This window comes from Enhydra lutris, unplaced genomic scaffold, assembly GCF_002288905.1.
Source record: "Enhydra lutris kenyoni isolate GAN:26980312 unplaced genomic scaffold, ASM228890v2 scaffoldscaffold3, whole genome shotgun sequence".
Lineage (NCBI taxonomy): Eukaryota > Metazoa > Chordata > Mammalia > Carnivora > Mustelidae > Enhydra > Enhydra lutris.
The window spans coordinates 60,871,128-60,895,892 of NW_019154087.1; the positions used below are offsets into that span (position 1 = coordinate 60,871,128).

Genomic DNA, 24,765 nt, shown 5'->3' on the forward strand with positions numbered 1-24,765 from the left:
GAGAGAGGAAACACAAGCATGGGGCGTGGGAGAGGGAGAAGCAGGCTTCCCGCCAAGCAGGTAGCCTGATGCGGGGCTCGATACCAGGACTGTGGGATCATCATCTGAGCCGAAGGCAGACGCTTAACAACTGAGCCACCCAGGTGCCCCTAAATTATTTTTTTAAAAGCCCACAGAAAGTTAACTGAAATTAAGTCAAAGAATAATTTTTGTGTGTGTACCCTACCTCTCTTACCATAATGTCATGAAGTAATAAATTAACGTTTCTCCTGTGCATGTAGAACATTACCTCTGAACTGTTCTTGGAAGAATTAAGAAAATAGTTGGTTAAATCATGTTTCGTGTTGTGATTCCAGTTAAGAATTCTTTTTTTTTTTTTAAGATTTTATTTATTTATTTGACAGAGATAGAGATCACAAGTAGGCAGAGAGGCCAGCAGACAGAGAGGGGGAAGCAGGCTCCCCGCTGAGCAGAGAGCCCGATGTGGGGCTCGATCCCAAGACCCTGAGATCATGACCTGAGCCGAGGCAGAGCTTTAACCCACTGAGCCACACAGGCGCCCCCCAGTTAAGAATTCTATTTGAGAAAGCTTTCAGGAGTTTTGAGCTAAGCCTGTAACATCATATACTGAAGTAAATACATAAAATCATGCGGAGTCAATGGATCTGTTTAAATAGTCATTTAGGGGAAGTTCCTTGGAAGAAGCTGTGCTTATACCAAATAAAAGTCAATGTAGATACTTACAAACTTGTTTTCTGTAACTGATTGAGACCGTAAATAAGATTAGACTAGAGTGTTGGGGTAGGGAAGCACGAAAAAAAAAATCCATATTAGATGTTAATAGAATTAAAGATAGGATAAGTTTCTAACTCACAAACTGAGGATTTTGGAGGGGAGGTGGGTGAGGGTTGGATGAGCCCGGTGGTGAGTATTAAGGAGGGCACATATTGCATGGAGCACTGGGTGTGATGTGTAAACAATGAATCTTGGAACACTGAAAAAATAAAGTAGAGTTTAAAAAAAAAAGTAAAAAAACCCCCAACTTTTGAAATGTGAAATGTAGCATATACCAGAAAAATGCATAAAGCATAATTATCCAGCTTAATGAGTTATAACAAAGCAGGGACTTTTGCAGTATAACCGGGTTAAGGAAATAAAGCACTGGGGCTCCTGGGTGGCTCAGTTGATTGAGCATCCGACTCTTAGTTTCAGGTCAGGTCATGATCTCATGGACCGTGAGATCCAATCTACCTCTGGCTCAGTGGGGAGTCTGATTCTCTCCCTCTGTCCCTGCTCCCCCTCATGGGCATGTGTGCGCACACATGCCTTCTCTCTCTCTAAAATGAATGAATGAATGAATGAATCTTTAAAAAAGAAAAGAAGAGGGGTGCTTGGGTGGCTCAGTTGTTAAGCATCTGCCTTTGGCAAGGGTCAGGATCCCAGGGTCCCTCTCCCACTCCCCCTGCTTGTATTCCCTCTCTCGCTGTCTCTTTCTGTCAAATAAGTAAACAAAATCTTAAAAAGAAAAGAAAAGAAAGCGTTACCATACTTCAGAAGCCTCCTGCGTGTACCTTAACAATCTCAACCCTATTCCTTTCCCTAGAGGTAAATACCATTTTCTCTTTGTCTAGTCACCTTTTTTTGCTTTACTTTATGGCTTGGTGATGTAAGTATACATCCTTAAAATTATAATTTAGCATTGCCTGTTTTCGAAAATTACAGATTATTAAATAAAAGGAATTATACGGTATGTATTTCTTGCTTGTGTTTATGCAGTGTGATTTTCAAGAATCTTTTCTTAATTTTCTTTATTTTTTAATTTTTTTAAAGATTTTATTTATTTGTTTGATAGATAGATATCACAAGTAAGTGGGGAGGCAGGCAGAGAGAGAGAGAGATTGGAGGAAGCAGGCTCCCCACTGAGCAGAGAGCCCGATGTGGGGCTCAATCCCAGGACCCTGGGATCATGACACGGGCCGAAGGCAGAGGCTTTAACCCACTGAGCCACCCAGGCGCCCCTCAAGAATCTTTTATATTGCAGGCAGTAGGTGCTTGTTGCCATGTTGCTCTAGACTATATTCTTCTTTTTTTATGAATACCATACCATAGTTTACCTCTTTCTTTTTTAACATTGATGAATCTTTGAATTACCAGCAGTTTTTGGTGGTTACAAACATTGCTACTTTGATTATTTTGCATTTGTTCTGGTGGATATGTGTGTAAATTCATTTGGAGTGAATTTATTGCAGCATAGGTTATGTTTTCCATAGTGGTATTCCCATTTACACTTGGGTGAGCTGTGTATGAAAGCTTCCTTTGCTCCACATTCACCAACCTCTTAATTTTGTCACACTTTTAATTTTGCCCGTCTGTTGGCTAAATAATAGATTCAGATTGTGGTTTTCATTTGCATTTCCTTGGTCACCAAGGAGGGTGAGCATTTTTTCATGCTCATTGGCTATTTAAAAAAATTTTTTTGAAGTACCTATTTAAGTCATTTGCCCGTTTTTCTGTTGATGTATCTGAGACATTTGTGAAAATTCTTTATTTTGTATATACAAGCTTTTTGTTGGTCATATTGTTATATTTTCTGTTCTGTGGGTCTTGTTTCATTTTCTGTTGTCCATTTGGGCTGCTTTAACAAAAATACTATAGACTGGGTGGCTTAAACAACAAGCATGGCTTTTGGTTTTATTTTTATGTATTGCTCACAGTTTATTTCTATAGTTTTGGAGGCTAGGATGTCCAAGACACTGGCAGACTCGTTGTCTGGTGAGGAGGTCTTGCTTCTGGTTCCTATCTGCCGTCTTTTTGCTGTGTCCTTGAGGTAACTCTCTGGAGTCTCTTTGTAAGGGCACTAATCCCATTCCTGACCACCCTCATTACCACTTCCCAAAGGTCCCACCTCCAAATACCATCACATGGGGGATTAACTTTCAACGTAAAAATTTGGTGGGATATAAACAGTCTGTAGCATTCTCCTAATGGACGAATTATGAACAAATATTCTTACTTGTAACGTGGTCCTCTGTATTAATCTTTTGCTTTATGGCTAATGCTGAGATCATGAATATATTTTGCTATATTATTTTGTAAGAGCTGTATTTGCCTTTTACTGTAGAACTATATTTGCCTTCAGGTCTATAATTACCTGAGTCGTGTGTGTATGAGTGTGTGTATGTGTGTGTATGTGTATGTATGTATGTGTAGGTGAATGGATTAGGGTGTATTTAGCTTTTTCCTGTATGGATAGCCCGTTGTCCTAATGCTAAATACTAAGAAAATCAGTTTTTTCTTCATTCTTCTATAGTGCAACCTCTGCTATACACCAAGACTCATATATAGGAGGATCTATTTCTTGACTCTTTATTGTGTGTGATTGGTTTATTTATTTATTTTAGCTGTATGCCAGAAGCATTCTGTTTATAATGTTCCTGTGATTAAAACACTCTCAGTATCTGGTAAAGCAAGTCCTCTCCCTTTAAGACTGTCTTGATTATTCTTGGGCCTTTTTCTTTCTATGTAAATTTGAGTGTAATTTGTCATAAAAAAGCCTGTTGGGTTTTTAACTAGGGTCCAAGGATGCAAGAGCTCCTGGCTCCAGAGGTCCCAGATAGACCGGGTTTGGCCACTCACTGCTGACAAAATTGGAAGGCAGTGAGACAGGTGATGGTGGAACAACAAAGGAGTTTATTTCTGTGAGGCCAATGCCAGGAAGATAGTGGACTAACGTTTCAAAGACTGTCTCCAAAGTGCAGAAAGTATTTCTAGGTTTATGTAAGGGGAATATGGGACAAAGGTTGTCGGGTACAGGCAACGTTGGCTGTAAAGGTTGGTCAGGTTGATCATTGTCTTCGTGTAAAAAATGTGGGGTCTTACTGGTATCAGGGTAGTTTCTGTTCCCATTACAGGATGCTTTTGCGCATTGGGTCTTTTGCCTCAGCTGGAAAGAAGAACTTCATCAGTTAGAAAGTGCAGACTAAGGTCAGAACAGAGGTAAAGTCTTCTTTCAGGTTTTTGATTGGCATTTAATTGAGTCTCTAGTTCACTTTGAATCTAATTCTTGAGCATGGTATACTCCTCTACATACTTGAGTCTTTTTTTTTTTAAGATTTTATTTATTTGTTTGACAGACAGAGATCACAAGCAGGCAGAGAGGCAGAGAGAGAGAGGGGGAAGCAGGCTCCCTGCCGAGCAGAGAGCCCCATGTGGGGCTCGATCCCAGGACCCTGGGATCATGACCTGAGCCGAAGGCAGAGGCTTTAACCCACTGAGCCACCCAGGCGCCCCTACTTGAGTCTTTTTAAATGTCTTCCAATAAAGTTTTAGTCCTTCCTAGTGACCTTTGTCTTCATTATTTGTTGCAACAAATAATTTTTGTAATGCTGTTGGTATTTAATGCTATTTTTAGTTTTAAATTTAATATCCTATCTGCTGGCATATTTTGAAATACAGCTTTTGAATATTGATTTTTAAAAATTCATCAACCTTGGGGCACCTGAGTGGTTCAGTGGGTTAAAGCCTCTGCCTTTGGCTCAGGTCATGATCCTAGGACCTGGGATCGAGCCCCCCTCCCCCCCCCCCCCTGCCCCCCCCCCGGCCCCTGGCCCGCCCCCCCCCCCCCCCCCCCCCCGCATCTGGCTCTCTGCTCAGCAGGGAGTCTGCTTCCCACCTCACTCTCTCTGCCTGCCTCTCTGCCTGCTTGTGATCTCTGTCAAATAAATAAAATCTTTAACAACAACAAAAAATTCATCAACCTTGCATAACTGTAATTAAAATGACCTATTTGTGATGTCTCTTAAGAATATAGTCGTGTCGGGCGCCTGGGTGGCTCAGTGGGTTAAGCCTCTGCCTTCAGCTCAGGTCATGATCTCAGGGTCCTGGGATCGAGTCCCGCATCAGGCTCTCTGCTCAGCAGGGAGCCTGCTTCTCCCTCTCTCTCTCTCTGCCTGCCTCTCTGCCTACTTGTGATCTCTCTCTGTCAAATAAATAAATAAATTCTTTAAAAAAAAAAAAAAAGAATATAGTCGTGTCATTGGCAAATAGTGACCACTTTGTTTCTTCCTGGTCTTCATAGTTTTCCCTACCCTTTCCCCTCTTGTTTAACTGCACTGGGTAGATCTTCTAGTAAACAGTTGAATGCAAATGGTGATTGCTGGCGTCTTTTGTCTTGTTCTGATCCTGAGGTTTCACCATTAAGTATTCACCTTGAAATTTAAGTATGATGTTAATGAATTTTTATGTTATCGTTTATCAGATTAAATAGATTTACATCCATTCCTAGTTGATTTAAGAATATACAATTTAAAATTATGAATGGTTGTTGCATTTATCATTTTCCTTCCTTTTTTTAGGTGATTATTTGATGTATATCTTTGTTTCTGTTAATAAACAGTTGATTTTTCAGATGCTTAAACCAACTTGCATTCCTTGTATAAACTCAGTTTGATCATTGATGTAGTAGTGTATTGTTTTAGGTTTTTCTCTTGTATATAAATTGCTGGGTTTGGTTTACCTTTGTTTAGGACTTTTGCATCTGTTTATAACAGATTGCTGGTAGCTTTCCTTTGTCATTTTGTTCTCATTTTATTTATTTATTTTTTTTGTTCTCATTTTAGTATCAAGGTTATATTCCCCTCATGAAGTGAGTTGTAGATGATGCCTTCTTTTTCTAGACTGGAGTGGTTTATGAAATGTTGGCATTATTATTTATTCCTACATTTTGGTAGAATTTGCCAATGAAACTCCAGGCTTAGAATTTTCTTTGTAGGAAGGGTTTTTTTTTTTTTTAAGATTGATTTTTTGGTTGATTGATTTGACAGACAGAGATCACAAGTGGGCAGAGAGGCAGGCAGAAAGAGTGGGGGTGAAGCAGGCTCCCTGCTGAGCAGAGAGCCCGATGCGGGGCTCGATCTGATGACCCTGAGATCATGACCTGGGCTGAAGGCGGAGGCTTAACCCACTGAGCCACCCAGGCACCCCTGTAGGAAGGTTTTAAATTATAGTTCAACTTCTTTAATAGTTATAGCATTATTCTGATTTTCTGTTTCTTTCTAGATTGGTTTGATAAATTGTATTTTTTTCAAAATTTACCTTTTTACTTAAAAATTTTATTACTATAAAGTCTTTTGAATGCCTGCAAATTCCTTAGTCTTGTCTTCTTTTTCTTTCTGATAGTGGTTATTTGTGCTCTCATTGTCTTCTCCTTCCCTCCTTTTCTTCTTATCTTCTTTCCCATTCACCTTTTTTTTTTTTAAACGATTTATTTATTTATTTATTTAGACAGGCAGAGATCTCAAGTAGGCTGAGAGGCAGCCAGAGAGAGAGAGAGAGAGAGAGAGAGAAAGAGAGGAAGGGAAGCAGTCTCCCCTTGTAGCAGAGAGCCCGATGCGGGGCTCGATCCCAAGACCCTGGGATCATAACCTGAGCCGAAGGCAGAGGCTTTAACCCACTGAGCCACTCAGGTGCCCCTCCCATTCACCTTTTAATCAGTGTCACTGTACATTTATCAATTAGTCTTTTCAGTGGACTAGCGTTCCCCTTTTTATAAAATTTGTTTTCTGTTTCATTAATATCTGATCATATTTTCTACATTTTGGGGGTTTATTTTGCTTTATTTTTTCCCCCTAATTGAAATGAAAGGTTAGCTTCTTAATTTTAAGCTTTTCAGGTGAATACATTTAAAGCTGTGACTGTCCCTCCCAATACTGTTTTTTTATATTCAGTGTCATGTGTCTTCATCATTATTATTAAAAATAATTTCTAACTTCCATAATGATACCTGTTTTGACGTACAGATATCCAAACACGTGAGGAATTTGTGTCAAGTAGATTTAAAATAATTAAAAATAATTTAAAATTAATTTCCAAAATATGAGGAATTTCTGGTTGTTTCAGGTTGACTTAGAACATTATTGCATTGTTGCCAAAGAATATACATTGTGTAATATTAATATGTTGAAATTTTTTGAGACTTGCACCATGGCCGGGGGGAAAAGCCTTTTTTTTTGTCAGTGTTCCACCTGTGCTGTAGAAGAGTATGTGATGTAAAGCTTTTGGTTAATGTTTTTCTCTATGTCCATCATGTTAAGTTTGTACCCTCCTGTTGAAATCTCTAGTTTTCCTACTGGTTTTTCTCTCTGTTTGTTTCTATCAGGTGATAGCGATATATTAAACATTTTCACTATGTTTATAGACATCTACTGCCACTTCTTGTCATTCTGTAAATTTTTGCTTATACTTTGATTTCATGTTATTAGGTCATCTCTTTCTGGTGAATTGGACCACCTTACTTTTCTTACTTTTACTTTGAAGTGATTCTTTTTATTTCCAATTATACTGTTTTCTTTAAAATGCCCTTTGATATCAATATGGGTCCCCAGTTTTCTTTGGATTAAGGATTGCATGCTCTTTTTTAAATCCTTTTTCCTCTCAGCATTTCTGCATTGATATGTTTTAGCTGATATTCTCATAATTACATAGTTGGCTTTTAAAAATCCAGTGAGATAGTGTTTATCTTTTAAATGGAATATTTTGGGGCGCCTGGGTGGCCCAGTGGGTTAAGCCTCTGCCTTCAGCTCAGGTCATGATCTCAGTCAGGGTCCTGGGATGGAGCCCTGTGTTGTGCTCTCTGCTCAACAGGGAGCCTGCTTTCCCCCTCTCTCTGCCTGCCTCTCTGCCTATTTATGATCTCTCTCTCTCTGTCAAATAAATAAATAAAAATCTTTAAAAAATAAAAAAATGCTTTAAATGGAATATTTTAGTGTATTTACATTAATGTAAATATTGTTAAATTTGCATTTCAGTACTTCTAAAACTTAGAACTCTTAAAGTTGTATTTTACTCAGTCTTTGTATCAGTTTGTGTATATGCATGAGGATATTTGACAAATTTCTTTTTTATAAGATTTACTTATTTTAGAGGGAGAGAGAGAAAATGTGAGTGGGGGAGGGGGAGATGGAAAGAGAATATCAAGCAGACTCTGCTGACTGTGGAGCCCGACATGGGACCTGATCCCAGGACACTGAGGTCAGTATCTAAGCTGAAACCAAGAGTCAGATTCTTTTTTTTTTTTTTTTTTTTTTAAAGATATTATTTATTTCAATCTCAAGTAGGTGGAGAGGTAGGCAGAGAGAGAGAGAGAGAGGAGGAAGCAGGCTCCCTACTGAGCAGAGAGCCCGATGCGGGGCTCGATCCCAGGACCCTGAGATCATGACCTGAGCCGAAGGCAGAGGTTTAACCCACTGAGCCATCCAGGTGCCCCCGAGTCGGATTCTTAATTGACTCTCTTACCCAGGTAGCCCTTGACAAATTTCTTGCAAAGGAATTGCTTAGACATTAAAAATATTGGCCATTTTGGTTCTCTCTCTCTCTCTCTCTCTCTCTTTTTTTTTTTTTCATATTTTTGTTCCTGATTTTTAAAAATGATCATTTGGTATTTATGAAAGAAACTTTTCTTCATGTTTTTAATCTTAAGATACATTATTTGGGCAACCAGACAGCCATGTTGAGAACTAAAACATTTTATGTTTGTGAGATACGAATATTGCAAAAGCATTCTGTGTTTTTTTCAGTTTATTTTCTGGCTTGTCATTTCTGAAGAATTTCCATGTTCTTTCTTTTCTGCAGTAACTTTGCAGCTAACTGTGTAGCTTGAATTGATTTTCTTGAAAGCTTTACTTCCTCTTTTTTTCTCTGGTGCTTTTGCTCAGGGAGGAGAATTGACAACACAAGTTAAAGTTTAATGTCATATAGTGTGTCAAATACAAATGTAAAGCAGCTATACTTAATGGAATGTAAACTACAGTTAATCTGATACTTCTAGTAGTAATATATTCAGTTTGAGGAGTAAAGGATGTAGTTTTTTGTTAATGTTTATCTCATAAAACTGATTTTATTTATAAGCATTTCTTTAAAAAGTATCTTCTATACAAAGATACAGGGAAGAGATTATGTATCTTTTTGTTCTCAACACTAAAATAATTATCAATTTATGGCCAATTTTGTTTTATCTCTACTTTCTATTATTTTGAAATACATCTGAAGCATCATATCATTTTATTTTATTTTAATATTTTATATATTATTTATTTGACACAGAGAGAGAGAGATCACAAGCTGGCAGAGAGGCAGGCAGAGGGAGAGGGAGAAGCAGGCTCCCCGTCGAGCAGAGAGCCCGACTTGGGGCCCGATCCCAGGAACCTGAGATCATGACCCGAGCCGAAGGCAGAGGCTTAACCCGCTGATCCACCTAGGCGCCCTGAAGCATCATATCATTTTAGATAGATAGATGTTATACTGATAGAGTCTCACATTAATCAAACTTTAGTCAGGCTCATCTGGATTCTTTTCCCAACTGGGTCTCAACTTTGGTCTGTTTTTATGTTGCTTCATTTTGGCAATAATCTTGGCCAAGTTGGTTTAGCCAGAATTCTGTACTCTTAATACCCTTGGGTTAGCCCCCACCATCCTCCCAGTGATGTCCTATCACCCTGAGCTGCCTTCAGCAAGAATTCTGTTAGATCTGTTTATCCAGAATCCCCTTTACTCCCAAATGTTTCCTCTTAGTAATTTTCCATCCACTGAACACCCCAAGCCCCTTCTCCTTGGCTATAAATTCCCACTGTTTCTTGTTGTATTGGAAATGGAGCCATATTGATATCTCTTTTCCCCTTTTGCAGTAGTCATAAATAAAATCTGTTTTTACCCTTTTTAGCTTTTGTACAGTTATATATTTCTTTTTTTTTTTAAGATTTTATTTATTTATTTGACGAGATCACAAGTAGGCAGAGAGGCAGGCAGAGAGAGAGGAGGAAGCAGGCTCCCCGCTGAGCAGAGAGCCCGATGCGGGGCTCGATCCCAGAACCCTGAGATCATGACCTGAGCCGAAGGCAGAGGCTTAACCCACTGAGCCACCCAGGCGCCCCTACAGTTATATATTTCATTATGTATCTCTAAAACATAAGAATTCTTTTAAAGGCTATTATCAAATCGCTTCTCGGTCTTTTGGCTAAGATCAAGTGTAAAGGCTATTATCACATCTAAAATATATGATTGCTTAAAATCACGTATCTTGTTTATTTTATGTTTCTCCAATTGTTTCATAAGAAATTATTCTTTGAGATTGATATAACTTTAAGATCTTTTGTTTTGCTTAGTTTTAATTCTATAGGTTTCTTCCCTTCCCTTTTTTTTCTTACTATATATTTGTTGAAGAAATTGTCATTTGTTTCCAAGTTTGGGTTTTCCTGATTATGTTCCTGAGCAGTCATTTAACATGTTTCTCTGTTTCCTGTACTTCCTATAAACTGGTAGTTAGATCTAAGGGTAAAAAACATTTTTTCTCTAAAGATTTTATTTTTATTTGAGAGAGCATGAGAGAGGGAGACAGCACAGAGGGAGAGGGAGAAGCAGACTCTCCCCGCTGAGCACAGAGGCCCACATGGGGCTCAAGGCAGGCTCAGATCCCAGGACCCTGAGACCATGACTTGAGTCAAAGGCAGACACTTAACCGACTGAGCCATCAGGTGCCCCAATTTTTTTTTTTTTTTTTGTACTTTTAATGTTGTAGATTCTTGGATCATGTGTATTAGAAGGGACTTAAAGATTGAACATTGTGGGGCACCTGGGTGGCTCAGTGGGTTAAAGCCTCTGCCTTCGGCTCAGGTCATGATCCCAGGGTCCTGGGATCGAGCCCCGCATCAGACTCTCTGCTCAGCGGGGAGACTGCTTCCTCCTCTCTCTGCCTGCCTGCCTCTCTGCCTACTTCTGATTTCTGTCTGTCAAATTAAAAAAAAAAAAAAAAAAAAAAAGATTGAACATTGTAATATTGTAGTTATATTTGTATGGTTAGAATACCATAGTCATCTATTCTACCTCCCTGATTTACACATCTCAGAGAGGTTGTGGTTTATCTGGAATCCCACATCAAGTTGAGGTTAGAATCGAGGGTGCATTTGGAAGGAGAAATATCTTCCCCTTCTGAATTTTTAAGTCCTTTTTTATGTTGCTGCTTTAATGTTTTTGTTCTTCAGATATTCCATTCAGAGTATTATCCCCCTACAAATCCCCTAGCTGTGCCTATGAATTCTTAAATTTGTCTTTTGTTCTCTTTCCACTTGATCCCCACGCTGACTATAGTTCAGTTTGTTAATCTGATAATACCTAATCTGTGTCAAAGTCCTCTTTTGCCACACCTTCCAATCTACCTTGTGCTTTTCTAAAGCCCTTTAGCCTGAGTTATAATCCTTTCCTTTAAGCAAAAATACAGCTATGGACCATAGGCATGAGAGATTTGTTTACTTTTTTTTTTTTTTTTAAGATTTTATTTATTTGGGGTGCCTGGGTGGCTCAGTCATTTGGGCATCTGCCTTAGGCTCCAGTTGTGATCCTGGGATCAAGCCCCGCATCAGGCTCCCTGCTCAGTGGGAGGCCTGCTTCTCACTCTCCCACTCTCCCTGCTTATGTTCCCTCTCTCACTGTGTCTCTCTCTGCCAAATAAATAAAATCTTAAAAAAAAAAAATAAAGATTTTATTTATTAGAAGAGAGAGCGAGAGAGAGAGAGAGAGAGAGAGCACAATCAGGGGGAGTAGCAGGCAGAGGGAGAGGGAGAAGAAAGCTCCTTGCCGAGCAGGGGAAGCCCATTGTGGGACTCCATCCTGAGACTCTGAGATCGTGACCTGAGCCGAAGGCAGTGGCTTAAAGCTCAGCCACCCAGGCACCCTACCTTTTTTTTTTTTTTTTTTTTAAGATTTTATTTAATTTTTTTTTGGAGAGAGAGCACAAGCAGGGGGAGCAGCAGACAGAGCATGCAGAGGGAGAAGCAGGCTCCCCGCTGAGCAAGGAGCCCCATGTGGGACTCAATCCTAGGATCATGACCTGAACAGAAGGCAGCGGCTTAACCAACTGAGCCACCCAGGTGTCCCAAGATTTGTTTACTTTTGAAAAATGTTTTTAACTTTTAGATTTATTATTACAAAAGTAGCATAATTATTAAAAATTTCAATAGTAATATATTTGCTTAAAAATTAAAACTGTGGAACCACATAAAGTAAAAACCTAATGCACCATGATCCTCCTCACTTCTACCTCTTTCCTTCCTCAGTGATAAGGATTATTAAGAGTTTGGTGTGCCTCATTCTAGATTTTATACAAATATAATTTATATATTATATATTCTCATACACATGTACAAAAGTTTTGTTCTTTAAAAATAATTCAAAATTTTGTGCTTATGTTACAAAAGTTACTTATGTAACATGGTCAGTATATTTTATAGGGAAGGTATTCTTCCTCCTCTAGTTAATGCTAGCTAGCTTTAATTTTTATTTTTCCTTTAAGACTGAGTTGTAAATCAGGAAAAACAAGTTAAGAGGGGAAATACCAGGAAAATTTACAGATAGATTTTCATTTTACATAAAGATGTGGAGCAATGAATGCTATATTGCATATATTTTTTAGAAGTCTTATAATACTAGAATTTATATACCAAAGGACCAGAAAGGAAGACATTTATATTTAGTTAATTTGGTGAAGTTAGCTCATTGTCAAATTTTTACGTATTTAAAAAAAAAAAATCAAAATTTGGAAAATACAGAAAACAGGAAAAAAACCCCATCCGTAGTCTTATAGTAAATGTCAATAGCCAAAATCAGAATTAGATAGAATATTCCTATTATATTTTATCTAGCCTATATTTCTTTCCTAGAATCCTTTTTCGCAAATCTCAAGTGAGATTTTATGTGAAGGGCTAGTTTTCTCTGAGGTTCAAACTTTTTGAAATATAAAACTTTATTTAACCTAATTTTAAAAAGAATCCCAAATAACAAATAGAATTACTCTCTTTTTACTGCCACCTGAGTGCTTTATTTCCTTCCCCTCCCCAGTTCTCACACAAATGCTTTGGCATGGAGTGGACCTTAAAATTTGGCTCATTCAATACTTAGGAAAACAAATTTTACAGAGACTCTTAGTTCTATGGAATTGCTTCTAACCAGTAACACATCTTAATTTAGTGGCACTGCAGCAACATAGCTATTTCAGGAGAATCTAGCCTAGAGGAATCACCTCAGAGGAACTGTAAAAATGTGAACTCAAATGAACATCAGCTTTTTTTTTTTCCTCCCCAGAATGATGGATTGAAGCAAAAAGTTACTTCATTTCTGAATTTCATAAAAATGTAAGAGTCAGTTGGAGTATACTTTGAGACATATTTTACTAAAAGCCTTTTCTTGAAGCACAAAATCTTTGTGAGGCAGGAAAAGTAGAAAGAAGAGAGAAAACTCTCCTACCCAGTAAATCATTTTGCATAGTTTCACAAATAATAGCTAAGTTACTGGGTAATTGGTAAGTTTTCTTCTCAAAAACAAGCATGTCTTACTAGCTAGTTCCTTAAAGGAAGGAAACTAGGGGCTGCTAGAGGGGATTAGGGAGATAAAACACTATTCAACTGTTAAATTACTAAATTTTTTAAATCCACAGAAGTCTGTAGTACATTTCAGAATTAAGAATAAACTTTAATTAAAAAAAAAAGAGTAGACTTTTAAAACCAAGTCTCGAAGCCTTTGGTATGTATGTAAAAATTAGCACATTTTTATTATAAAAACATACAACCTTACCAGTATGTTCCTCGCATTTTTTTTTTACATCAGAAATGAAAAGGGGCATTGTCTACATCCAGTATTTCCTTTTCACATTTCCGTATTAAATACTTTGTGTCCCTTATATTTATCTTAAAATGGAAAAGAAAGAATGTTTTTATTGTTTTGCTGTAGTTGCCATTGATGTTATAGAAGCTGTATTAAAATTCTCAAACCAGTTTTGTCTGTTTTACTTGGAGCTTAGTCATCATCATACGTAGCAGGACCTGATTAAGAAGGCTGTTCCGCCTCTAAGCCTTGCTAGATTGTAGCCACTAGCAACCAGGCTGCAATAATTTCCCTTTGATGACATCATCCACTGTGGAAGAACCCAGTTGCTTCAGCGAGTCGAACTACATACAGTTCTAACCCTCATCAAATATGGCATCTCCCTTGCCGGCTGCAGCAGGGGTGGAAGAAATGCTAGTGTTTTTTTAAGCTAGCGAGCTTTTCTTTTTCTTCTTCTTTTTAAAAATTCTAATCATGGATGCTTCTTCTGATCCCTATTTGCCTTATGACGGGGGAGGAGACTGTATTCCCTTGAGGGAATTACATAAAAGAGGTAATACCATCCCCTTGCTGTGAATCCTCTGTTGGTATGTTTTGCATGTGGCTGGGCGGTTCTCTAGTTTAAACAGGTCCTGGATTGTCCTTTAAATATTGCAGTATGTTGTTTAGTTGCCCTGGAATGTTAGTAAGGGGCAAATGGAGTTTTCTGAATGGCTCTGTAGTCGTCCCTGATTGTTTTCTCTGTGCAGATTAGTACTGCTTCAGATCACATCGGACTCAGACTCGGACTCTGACTCCATCTTCTATGTGAAAATCCTCTTTCTGTTTAACTGCGAAAATGAATTAATCCGCTTTTATAGGTAACTAGAGTCATGTTAGCACCTAAAAAGTAATGTTTTTCTTCCTTGGAAAACTTACGTGTTTCCTTTAATTTACACAGAGAAATCATGTGTCTGTGCACCTGTGTGTTTCAGCTGCTGCCAGTTACCATGTAGCCACCACCAAGTAAATTTATAGTAAAAGCTCTGCCCTCATTTTAAAACACTTTACAGTGGCAATAAAGATGAACAATTTTATATTAATATTTTTCATTTAATATGTATTTCAGCTGATTAACATTAATTACATTGTTTCCTACAGGTATTTCATAAAAATTGATGATTAAAAACAATAAGGGTGATTTTTACACACCAGAAGAAATAATAGTAGTTTGTAAAAGCCGGAAAAGCACCCAGCATTCATGTAAATCTTTTGTAAGGTGCTGCCTGGGTGTTCGTATAACTGGTTTGTGTTAATAAAATTGCCCTTTTAAAATTTTTCTTAAACTAATCTAAAAATAGACTGGTTGGTAGTTGTTCTAGAAAAAAAATTGAACCTTAAGGAAAATCTCTTAGCTTGATGATTTCATTTATTAGCCATGTTAATTTGAATTGCTGTATATTATAAACTCATTTTATGGTTTAACCCATATTTATTTAACTCATTATTTATGAAGCAAAAAAGGAAGTCATGATTTTCCGAACATATTTAGCCTGCTATTTAAAATATAGTTTGTACTCTGATAATACTTTTTTTTCTTTTTAGTATTAAGTTCCATTAGCATTAGAAAATGTTAATGTACTCAGCAAATATTTATTGATTACATTGTGTCTGCTAGGCACTATTTTAGGCTCTGAACAGTTGTAACATTGAATATCCTGTAGTAGTCTGTTGGTAGTGAAAGCTTACTTTTCAGATTTTGAGGAAAAACTATATGAAGATCATGTTAACATATAGTGTACTTCTCCTACAGAGTTGCTGTCGATAAAATTTCTCTAAGTATGTATTACACTTTTAAACATTTGAGAAATATCTAAAAGCATAGAGAAGAAAACACATTTCTCATAATCTTACCACCTAGAGGTTTGTTTGTTTTGTTTTTTAATTTTTCAGTTCTTAATATGTTCATAAACTCTTTTTCCTATGTTTTCATCATTCCTTTTCTGGTAAGGATTTCTTTAAACAGGAAGCAATGTGAATGAATGGTAACAGTTCAAATGTCACAGTATTTGCTAATCAGTAATTAGACTGTAAAACAAGACAAACTGTGTTTTCTCCTCAGCTATTAAAACATGTTTGTTGATGGTGTTAAACCAGAAAACCTGGGCTTGGGAAATTTTAATTCCCAGTGTTAAGCTTGACATTCTTTGAACTTACTATGGACTCATCTCTATATGAGATATGCAAATAATAAGAAATAAGCCAAAATTTATGTGAGAGTGAGGCGTGGTTATTGATGTGATTATTACTAAAACATAAGCTTTTTGTTTCTCTTATATTTTCATAAATAGTCTTTTAGGAATCTTGCTTAAGGTCTAAATTGGGCATGTTCTTGGTAACCCAAATAGGTTCCTTATTCCTTGATGAGACTTACTATAATATAAACCAATTTTTTTGAAGATAACATTGTATCTTTGTAGTGCAGATCAGTCAGTTATTAGGCTCACTTGACGGTACTGTGGTATCCTGATATCTACAGATAAGAGGTTATTTGTTTCCCATAATTTGTGACCTATTGTAGCCATGGGTCAACACAAAGAACTGGAGACGTAGAAACAAGCAGCTAGCATAAATCAAGAAAACTGAATCAGCTTGCTTATGAGGACAAAATTACAATGACTAGAAATATCTCTTTAGGCTGATGGAGAATGAAAAGGCAGCTAATCAAAATGTAAAATTATAAAGGATGTCAATAAAGTAAACATGAATCTGTTACTGAATCTCTCAGTGCTAGAGTTAGGGACTACCTTTGTGGAGTAAATAAAATTCAGTTCTATTTTTCAAGGTGAGGTGGTAAATGATGAAACTCCCTACTTAAGTTTCTGTCTGATAATATATAGACTGGAAATTAAGTAAATTAAACGTAGAATTAATTAATATGTTGTTGATAGATTAGAAATTCAGATGGCATCTTAAAAATAGCCATTTTTGAGATAAATTTCCTGTACAGAAACTATGAAGTTTTCTCATACAGTGTCTCTTCCATTTTAATAAGGAAAAAAATTTAAAACTTTGTTGATTTGGATTATTAATTTTAATACTTGGACTTTTTCTTAATTTGTTCATGAATTCTAAGTAATTTGGAGAGTTGAATTCCTTTCTTCTACCAGGCCTTTTTTTGGGATTTCTTTTGGACTTTGAGCCTCCTTTTACTCCATGAGAGAATCTTTAAAAATTATTTGAATATTAAATGTTTCATTCAAGTATTTATTGAGTTCTCTTAGGTGCTGTGGAGAATGATGGTGGTAGTAACTGTAATATTAATAACAGCTAATACTTAGTTTGGAATTTACTGTTTGCCAGATATTTTTGTAAGTGCTTTAGGTATATTCATCCATGTGTATAAATCATTTAATTCCTCTCATAGTCTTGTGACTTAGGTACTGTTAGAATCCCCATTTTCGGGGCGCCTGGGTGGCTCGGTGGGTTGGGCCTCTGCCTTCGGCTCGGGTCGTGGTCCCGGGGTCCTGGGATCGAGCCCCACGTCGGGCTCTCTGCTCGGCGGGGAGCCTGCTTCCCCATCTCTCTCTCTGCCTGCCTCTGTGCCTGCTTGTGATCTGTCAAATAAATAAAAAATCTTAAAAAAAAAAAAAAAATCCCCATTTTCCTGTTGACAAAACTGAGATAAAGAAATCATAAAGAGTAGTCAGGATTCAATCTAAATGATATTGTTTATACTCCAATTATGGGGAAATATTTCTTACTAGGTATATCCCTGTAATTCTTGACATTTGAAGCTTGGCAGGGGCATAAGAAAGCTTCCCAAGTTTAAAAACAAAAAAAGCCAAAGCCCATGGAAATTAATTTCTAGTGAATGGTATAGAGTGCATGGTCTGTGGGATTTTAGGGGAGGAAGAGATCAGTCTCCTTTTGACAAGCGCTATCGTAGTAGTCCCAAGTGCTCAAGTACACAAGGGAATTTGATAGGACATTCCTGGTAGAGAGGATAGAATGAATAAATGCTCTGATGGGAGTAAATGCGTAGTCATGTTGTTTCCTGATTAGTTTTTATCAGCAGGTCAGTTAAGGGAGGCAGTATATGTAGGCAGAAAAGTGCTGGATCCTAGAGGAGCTTGAATGCCAAACAAATGATGGTCTTAAAGCACAAAACGTGGGGACTTCCTATTGAAGTAAATGTTTAGAGTCTTAATTTTCTCTCTGAAGTCATTTCATGATATTGATTAGCTCAGAAATGTATTTGAGTAAAGCTTTTTTGTTATTGTTATAATAGGTGAGTTTTTCATTTTTATTTCCTCCAAAATATCATTAGTTAGCATTTTCTGGCACATTATTTTGGAAATCCAGGTGTTAGGTGATATTTTTACTGCCAAAGGGTCATTCTCTAGGCTCTTTGTAAAATGATTTTTAGGATCCAGGTCCTTACTGTACTTCTATTACCTCTTTTAGCCAATCAGAAAATTAATTCTCTTCTTACAAATTTATTCATCTAAGTGTCTGTAAAATTAAAAGAACAAATATTTATTTGATGTAGGAAACTCTTTGTAGTCTAAAACAATAGTATAAAAACAAAGCCTGTATTTAAATTTATTTTGCTCATGGTATCTGGATTTAAAACCTTCAATAAAATCTGGTTCATATTACATTACTATCTCTAGCTCTATTTTCTAAAAATAACTGACATTTTACTATGATTAATTTTATATCTCACTGCTTGTTAAGTCAGAAATGCTTTGTGTATCAAGATTTCAAAATGTGGGGGTGCCTGGGTGGCTCAGTGGGTTAAAGCCTCTGCTTTCGGCTCGGGTCATGATCCCAGGGTCCTGGAATCGAGCCCCGCATCGGGCTTTCTGCTCAGCAGGGAGCCTGCTTCTTCCTTTCTCTCTGCCTGCCTCTCTGCCTACTTGTGATCTCTGTCTGTCAAATAAATAAATAAAATCTTTAAAAAAAAAAAATTTCAAAATGTGAGCAGATCTCCTGCCATGCAGAATAGTTTTGTAATTTTGGCTATTTTCCTGGCATTAAGGTCTCTGCTTTGTGTCTACACAAAGCCACAGGAGACTGGTGGCTTAAGTTATATTTTAAAGTTTGGTTTTGTTTTTAAATAAACATATGTTTAATTTGTAATTTTTTGGAGTCCATTACAACCTTAATTAAATAAAAACGATTTTATTTCTGTCCTTTATTTCCCTTGCCACTTAAGTGGCAATTTTTATAAGTCTTTTATTCATGTAATACACAGATTATCTTACATTGAGAGATAATGAATGAACATGGAATTTGTTTCCAGTTATACAGGTGTCTTACTACCCACTTTATCATCTCTGCCTAAGGATGTAGGCTTTTTATTTTGGGGTGGCAATGGAACAGAGAAGAAAACAGTGAATTGAGTAAAGGACTCAGCATTGCTACTGACTGGTGTGTATCTTTGGTGAACTTCTTTGGAATTTGGTTTTAATGACCAAGACTTTACAGCTTAAATCCTAGTTAAATATGACTGTGGGTGGCAGAACAAGTTTCAAGAGCATATACTTTATTCATTTATCCAGTGGACATTTGATTGACAACCTACTAAGCACTTAGCACTGTGCTTGCCGTTAACCTCTTTAATCTTTAATTTGGGAGTCTGCTAACATTCTGGAACTTCAACTGTCAACTTACATTTACTTTCTCCTCCCTCAAGAGGATGACCATTTCTTATCACTAAGGTCACAGAGGCAAGAAAAAAAAAACAACGGGGACTAGACTTCCTGTTCTTAATATATAGAAGAAACTGGGTACTCAGAATATGTAGAATTTTGGATTTCTGCCTGTCTGTCTTCATAATTTAAAAAAAGTGTATATATTGTATGAGTGATAGGACAGTAGTCTCCATTATGACTTTTTTTTTTTTAAAGATTTTTATTTATTTGACAGAGAGAGACACAATGAGAGAGGGAATAGAAGCAGAAGGAGTGGGAGAGGGAGAAGCAGGCTTCCTGCTGAGCAGGGAGCCCGATGTGGGGCTCAATGCGGGGCTCGATCCCAGGACCCTGGGATCATGACCTGAGCCGAAGGCAGACGCTTAATGACTGAGCCACCCAGGCGCCCCTACATTATGACTTTAAATGCCAGGGATCACATCTCCCACATCTTTTGAGATGGACTCTAGACATAATAAGTTCTAGTCTTAGTAAATAAATGCTTACATACTTTTTCATCCCAGCCTATTATTTGGCTATTCCCCTTGGAGTAAAGACTTAGGCTGCTGAACACATGTGACTATGAAATTCACTAATAAACTTAGTTTAAGGTATAGCAGGTACTTTTTTTTTCAGTTCAGTTTAACAAATATTTAATAAATATAAAGTTTTCTGTGGAAAAGCAGATAATTTTATTAATGTCTATTTTTTAGTTCAGTGTTTGTTAAGTTGCAGATTTTAACATGTTGGTCATGAAATCAACTGGGTTGTGACTAGTATCAAAAAAAGAGAAAGGAAATAGTAAAATGTGACTTATTTGCCAAAAAGTAAGTATGCTAAGCATTGGTTTTACTTAGGTACATATCTGTATACTTTTCTCATTATGTCAGTGAGAAATGTTTCTTGCTATGGGCCACATTCATAAAAGTTTGAAAAACAGTTTCTGATATACACCTGGAGGGGCAGTTAGCTCTCCCAGGTATAAGGTAGGCTTCTTATGGCCCACGGAATGACCTGACAATGAGAGTAGGGTATGTTATTTTCATAGACCCCTGTTAAAACATAGGGACATGAGTGCTGGTAACAAAGCAGTGCCCATGACTATTGTTGAAACAGTTTTTCAATGTAGCATTTTAAATAATATAGGACAAGTGCTCTGGAATCAAAGGCAAAGAAGGATGATAACGGTGAAGGGTAGGATTGCATTAATCGTCTAAAAGCTAAGTGCACGTGCACAAGTGTTTGGGAGAAGACACTACTTAAGGGTTCTTAACTTACTAGGGGAGAAGAGTGTCTACATATCGTATAGTACACATAGGCAGGCAAACGAACTATGAAATTACTTTTTAGTCAGTATTCCGTAGTGCTAAGAAATGCTTTTGGAATGAAACTGCTTGAATGTGAATCTCTGTTAACTACTTTGTAGATATATAACCTTAACTCTCTGTGTTTTGTTTTTCTGATTTATGAAATGGAGTAATTCTTATTTCATGGGTTTGTTGTGAAAATTAAATGAGCTAATTTATGTAAAGTACCAAGAACAATATCCGGTGGGCCAAGTGCCAAGAACAATGTAGATATTGTTTTATTGTTGTTAGATACCAGATAACTGTGTCTGGCTTCTAGGTATGAAAGATTTTTTAAAAATTCTGATGTAGTCTAGTGTTATCTGTTACCTCTTTTGTCACTTGTGCTTTGGTGTTTTATTTGCAAAACCACTGCCTAACCCAAGGTCATAAGCATTTACTCTGTTTTAAGAGTTTTATAGTTTTAGTTAGCCCTTACGTTTATATCTATGATCCATTTGGAGTTAATTTTTATGTTAGTATGAGGTACAGGTCCAGCTTTATTCTTTTGCATGTGGATAGCCAGTTGTACCAGCATCATTTATTGAAAAGACCAACTCTTTTTTTTGTTTGTTTAGATTACTGATACTAGTAAATGAATTTTTGTTTACATAGGTATGTATGAATTTTTTGTACATAACTTTATAGAAGCACTTTTCATAATAGCCAAAAGGAGGAAACAATCTAAATGTCCGTCAGTGGATGAATGGATAAATAAAATGCGGAATATTCATAAGTGTAATATTCACTCATAACAAGTAATAAAGTACTGATACATGCTGCAACATGCATGAACCTTGAAAACATGGTAAATAAAAGAACCCCAATACAAAAAAACTATGATTCTGTTTATATAAAATGGCAAATAGGCAAATCCATATAGGCAGAAAGTAGATTAGTAGTTGCTAGGGAATGGGGGTGGTAGAAGAGATAAAAAGTTTTGCATCTGGGGAAAAAATAAACAAGACAAAGTTCTCTTATCAATAAATTTATTTTTGCGGGACACCTTGGTGGCTCAGTTGTTTTATTGTCTGCCTTTGGTTTAGGTCATGATCCCAGGGTCCTGGGATCAAGTCCTGCATTGGGCTTCCTGCTCAGCTGGGAGTCTATTTCTCCTTCTCCCTCTTCCTGCTTCTCTCCCTGCTTGTACAGAAGAAATGAAATCTTCAAAAAATAAAAAAAGAAGAAATATACAGAAGACATAAAATCTTCAAAAAAATTTTAAAAAATAGTTTTATTTTTGCAAGAAAACTGCAACTCAGTTAACAGCTCATTGATTGGATAATTTTTCCTGCCTACTGAGCTGTTTTAGTGTTGGTGATACTTGAACTATGGAAATATTGTTGATAATATTTGAATCACAAAATGTCCATTTCATAGAAAGATTGGTTATTGACCATAGATTTTAGAAATGTGTTTCTATGTCCATACAAGCTGGCCGTAATTAGTTATATTATTTACGGAAAAATCTATAGGATTTTAGATTAATATACAATTGTAGAAGAGCTCATTGTTCAAATTTGTAAGACATTTTCCTCCCCCGTCTTTGTCATTTTGTCAGTCTTCTGGGTTAAAAATAATGCCATATGAATAATATAATGCAGCCTGGTAAAGTTTTGAATACCAGGATAGTTGAGTAGAAACAGTAACTCGTGTTTGTTGATTTCCTGTTTATCAGACTTAGTATTAGATATTTTACATGATTTATTTCCAGTTTACACATCGTACTCTAAAAGTGGGTGAAAAAACCCAGTCACTTCCAAGAGGTTAGTAAGTAACTTGTGCAGGGTATAGTTACATAGCTAATAGGTGGCAGAGCTGGAATATGACTTTGCTCCGAGGGCATTAAGGTAATGGAATTTCTCTACTAGGTCACTCTGCAAAGAAGGCAGTCTTTTTTCTAGTCTCCCCACCATTCCTCCAGCCATTACGTAGTAGAAGGGTATTCATTGGCATCTGGTAGTCAGACCTCCAGAAACGTTTTTCAATTTTTTTCTTAAATTCGGAAACTGTTACTTTACTTAATTAATATATTTATTTATTTGGGGGTGGAGGGAGACTAGTACCTTAGATTGTACTTTCTTACAATCCAAGTAGCAGCAACTGCCCTATCCTTTGGAAGTGAAGTCATTGAAATTAATAGACCCCCAGTGTCTTTGTATCACAGTACTCAAGATTTACATTTCCAAGAGATAGTTTTATCGGTCTGCCTTGGATCATGTGTCTTTTTCTTAGCTGGGGAGGGGAGGACACCTTGATTGATGCTCTCACCAAGACTATATGAAATAAGGGATAGAGATTTCCTAAAAAAAATTGGGTTCTGTTACAGAAAGAAAGGGAAGGGGTTTCTAGGTGGGTAGAAACAATAAGGGACCATTATACAAAGAAAAATCCTAATCTGAGGACAGCTCCTGGTTAATGTGGTTATTTTAAGCTTGGAGATATATCTGGTTATTGATACTCAATATCTGGGCACGTTTGAGGAAAAATGTTAAGAACAAGAAAAAAGTTAAAAATTTAAAAATTGGGAAAGAGGGTGACCAATTAGGCTCACATATGTTTATTGCATATACTGTTTGTAAAGCAAACTAACCTGGAGGTTTAAATTACAGTATGTCACAGCAGTTAATCTGAAGTACATTGAAAATGATGTGCATATGCACTTAATGATATGAGATAGTTTTTAGAAAATATGCACGGTAATGAAGAGCTTGTAAATAAGTGTGGCTAGTATGATATCATCTATATTTTTTTGTTATAGGAAAATGTTAAAGACTGAAGCCAGTTGCCAGTTTAACTATTATAACTTCTGTTTACTCAATTCCCTCTCCTTGCCTCCCCAGCAAACCTCATGTAGTCATGTAAGGATTGGTTCTTCATCTGTTCTTTTTTCAATCCATGTCTTACTGCAGAAACTCAAACCTTTTCTTACTTAAAGCCTTTGAAACCTAGAAACCTATCACTTAAACTCAAAGATACTGGCTTTTAAAATTTTGCCTTTCTATTGATTTTAAAAGCCTAAATTTGAAACTCAGAAGCCAAAGTAACGACTCTTGTTTTCTGTGCTCTGTTGTGTATTTCTTTTCCTTTGGCAATAATTGCCTCACTGAATTGGTAGAAGAAAAATGTGTGGAGAGGACAAGGAAGTAGTGTTGGGTAAGGAACCTTGATCAGTATTTTCAAAAGGTATTCTGGTACACCTCTACCGCTCTCTTCACAGATAAGTAAATGCAAGCTGTATGTGCCTTGAGAAATGGGAAGGCCAGGCTAACTCATGTCATTTTGTGTTAATAGAGTACAACTATAAGGACAGCGTTTACTGAGGACAAAGAAAGGCATACTCGGGGAAGTATGGCCTGACCACCTTTATTTCATCCCATAAACCTCTTTGTCTTATAGATTTCCCTTTCAGATATCAGCTTTAGGAAAGTCGTATAATAATTTTCTAATTAACCAACCCCTGAAGTATTATTTTAGGAAAGAGAGAGATCTAGTTTATGCACATACTCATGTATGGATGTATTTAAATTTGTGCTTGTGGCATTACCTACAAGATACATGCTTCCTTCATGCATAAGATGAAGTTGCAAGGTGAAGCTGGATAACTTGTACTGCATTTTATTAACACACATAAATAATTTGTATTTATCTCTTTAATATATGTAAGTTAAACTTTAGACAAATCTAGGTTGCAGTGAACTATATACAAAGAAATGATACATTAGGAATATTTTAAAAATATTGTTATTGTTAGGACACATTATACCTTTAAAATTACTCCAGAGGTGGGGTATGTAGGCACTTCTATGATCCTCTCAAAAATGAATGTTCCCTACCCAGTTTAGAGTAGGATAGAAAGTTTTTCCTTTTCTCCTTCTTCGTACTACTCAGATTTCCATGTTTGGCAGGACAAACTATAAAAGAAATATATGAAATTGTCATACATACTTAAGTAAAAGTTTGAATTTTTTAAAATAGCCAGCTGATCTTCAATTTTATATAGCACTCCTTTTATAATAATAGATTTTATTAATTAATTTTTCCAATATTGCTAAATTAAGTTTTCTATGTCATTGAGTATGACATTGAGTATG

At 36.6% G+C, this 24,765-nt stretch overlaps 1 protein-coding gene across 4 annotated transcripts in view; it reads left to right on the top strand.

The window, feature by feature from the left end:
• The window catches only part of LOC111154636 (chloride voltage-gated channel 3), a 95,008-nt gene that overhangs the window by 24,441 nt on the left and 45,802 nt on the right, over window positions 1–24,765 (top strand). For 2 of the 4 annotated variants that reach the window (XM_022514394.1, XM_022514413.1), the window contains exon 1: window positions 13,933–14,200. The exons of the other annotated variants lie outside the window; for them this stretch is intronic. In XM_022514394.1, the coding sequence (XP_022370102.1) occupies window positions 14,122–14,200 (79 nt within the window). In that variant the 5' untranslated portion in view covers window positions 13,933–14,121. Of the gene's footprint in view, window positions 1–13,932; window positions 14,201–24,765 lie in introns of those variants that run through there. 4 annotated transcript variants of the gene reach the window in all.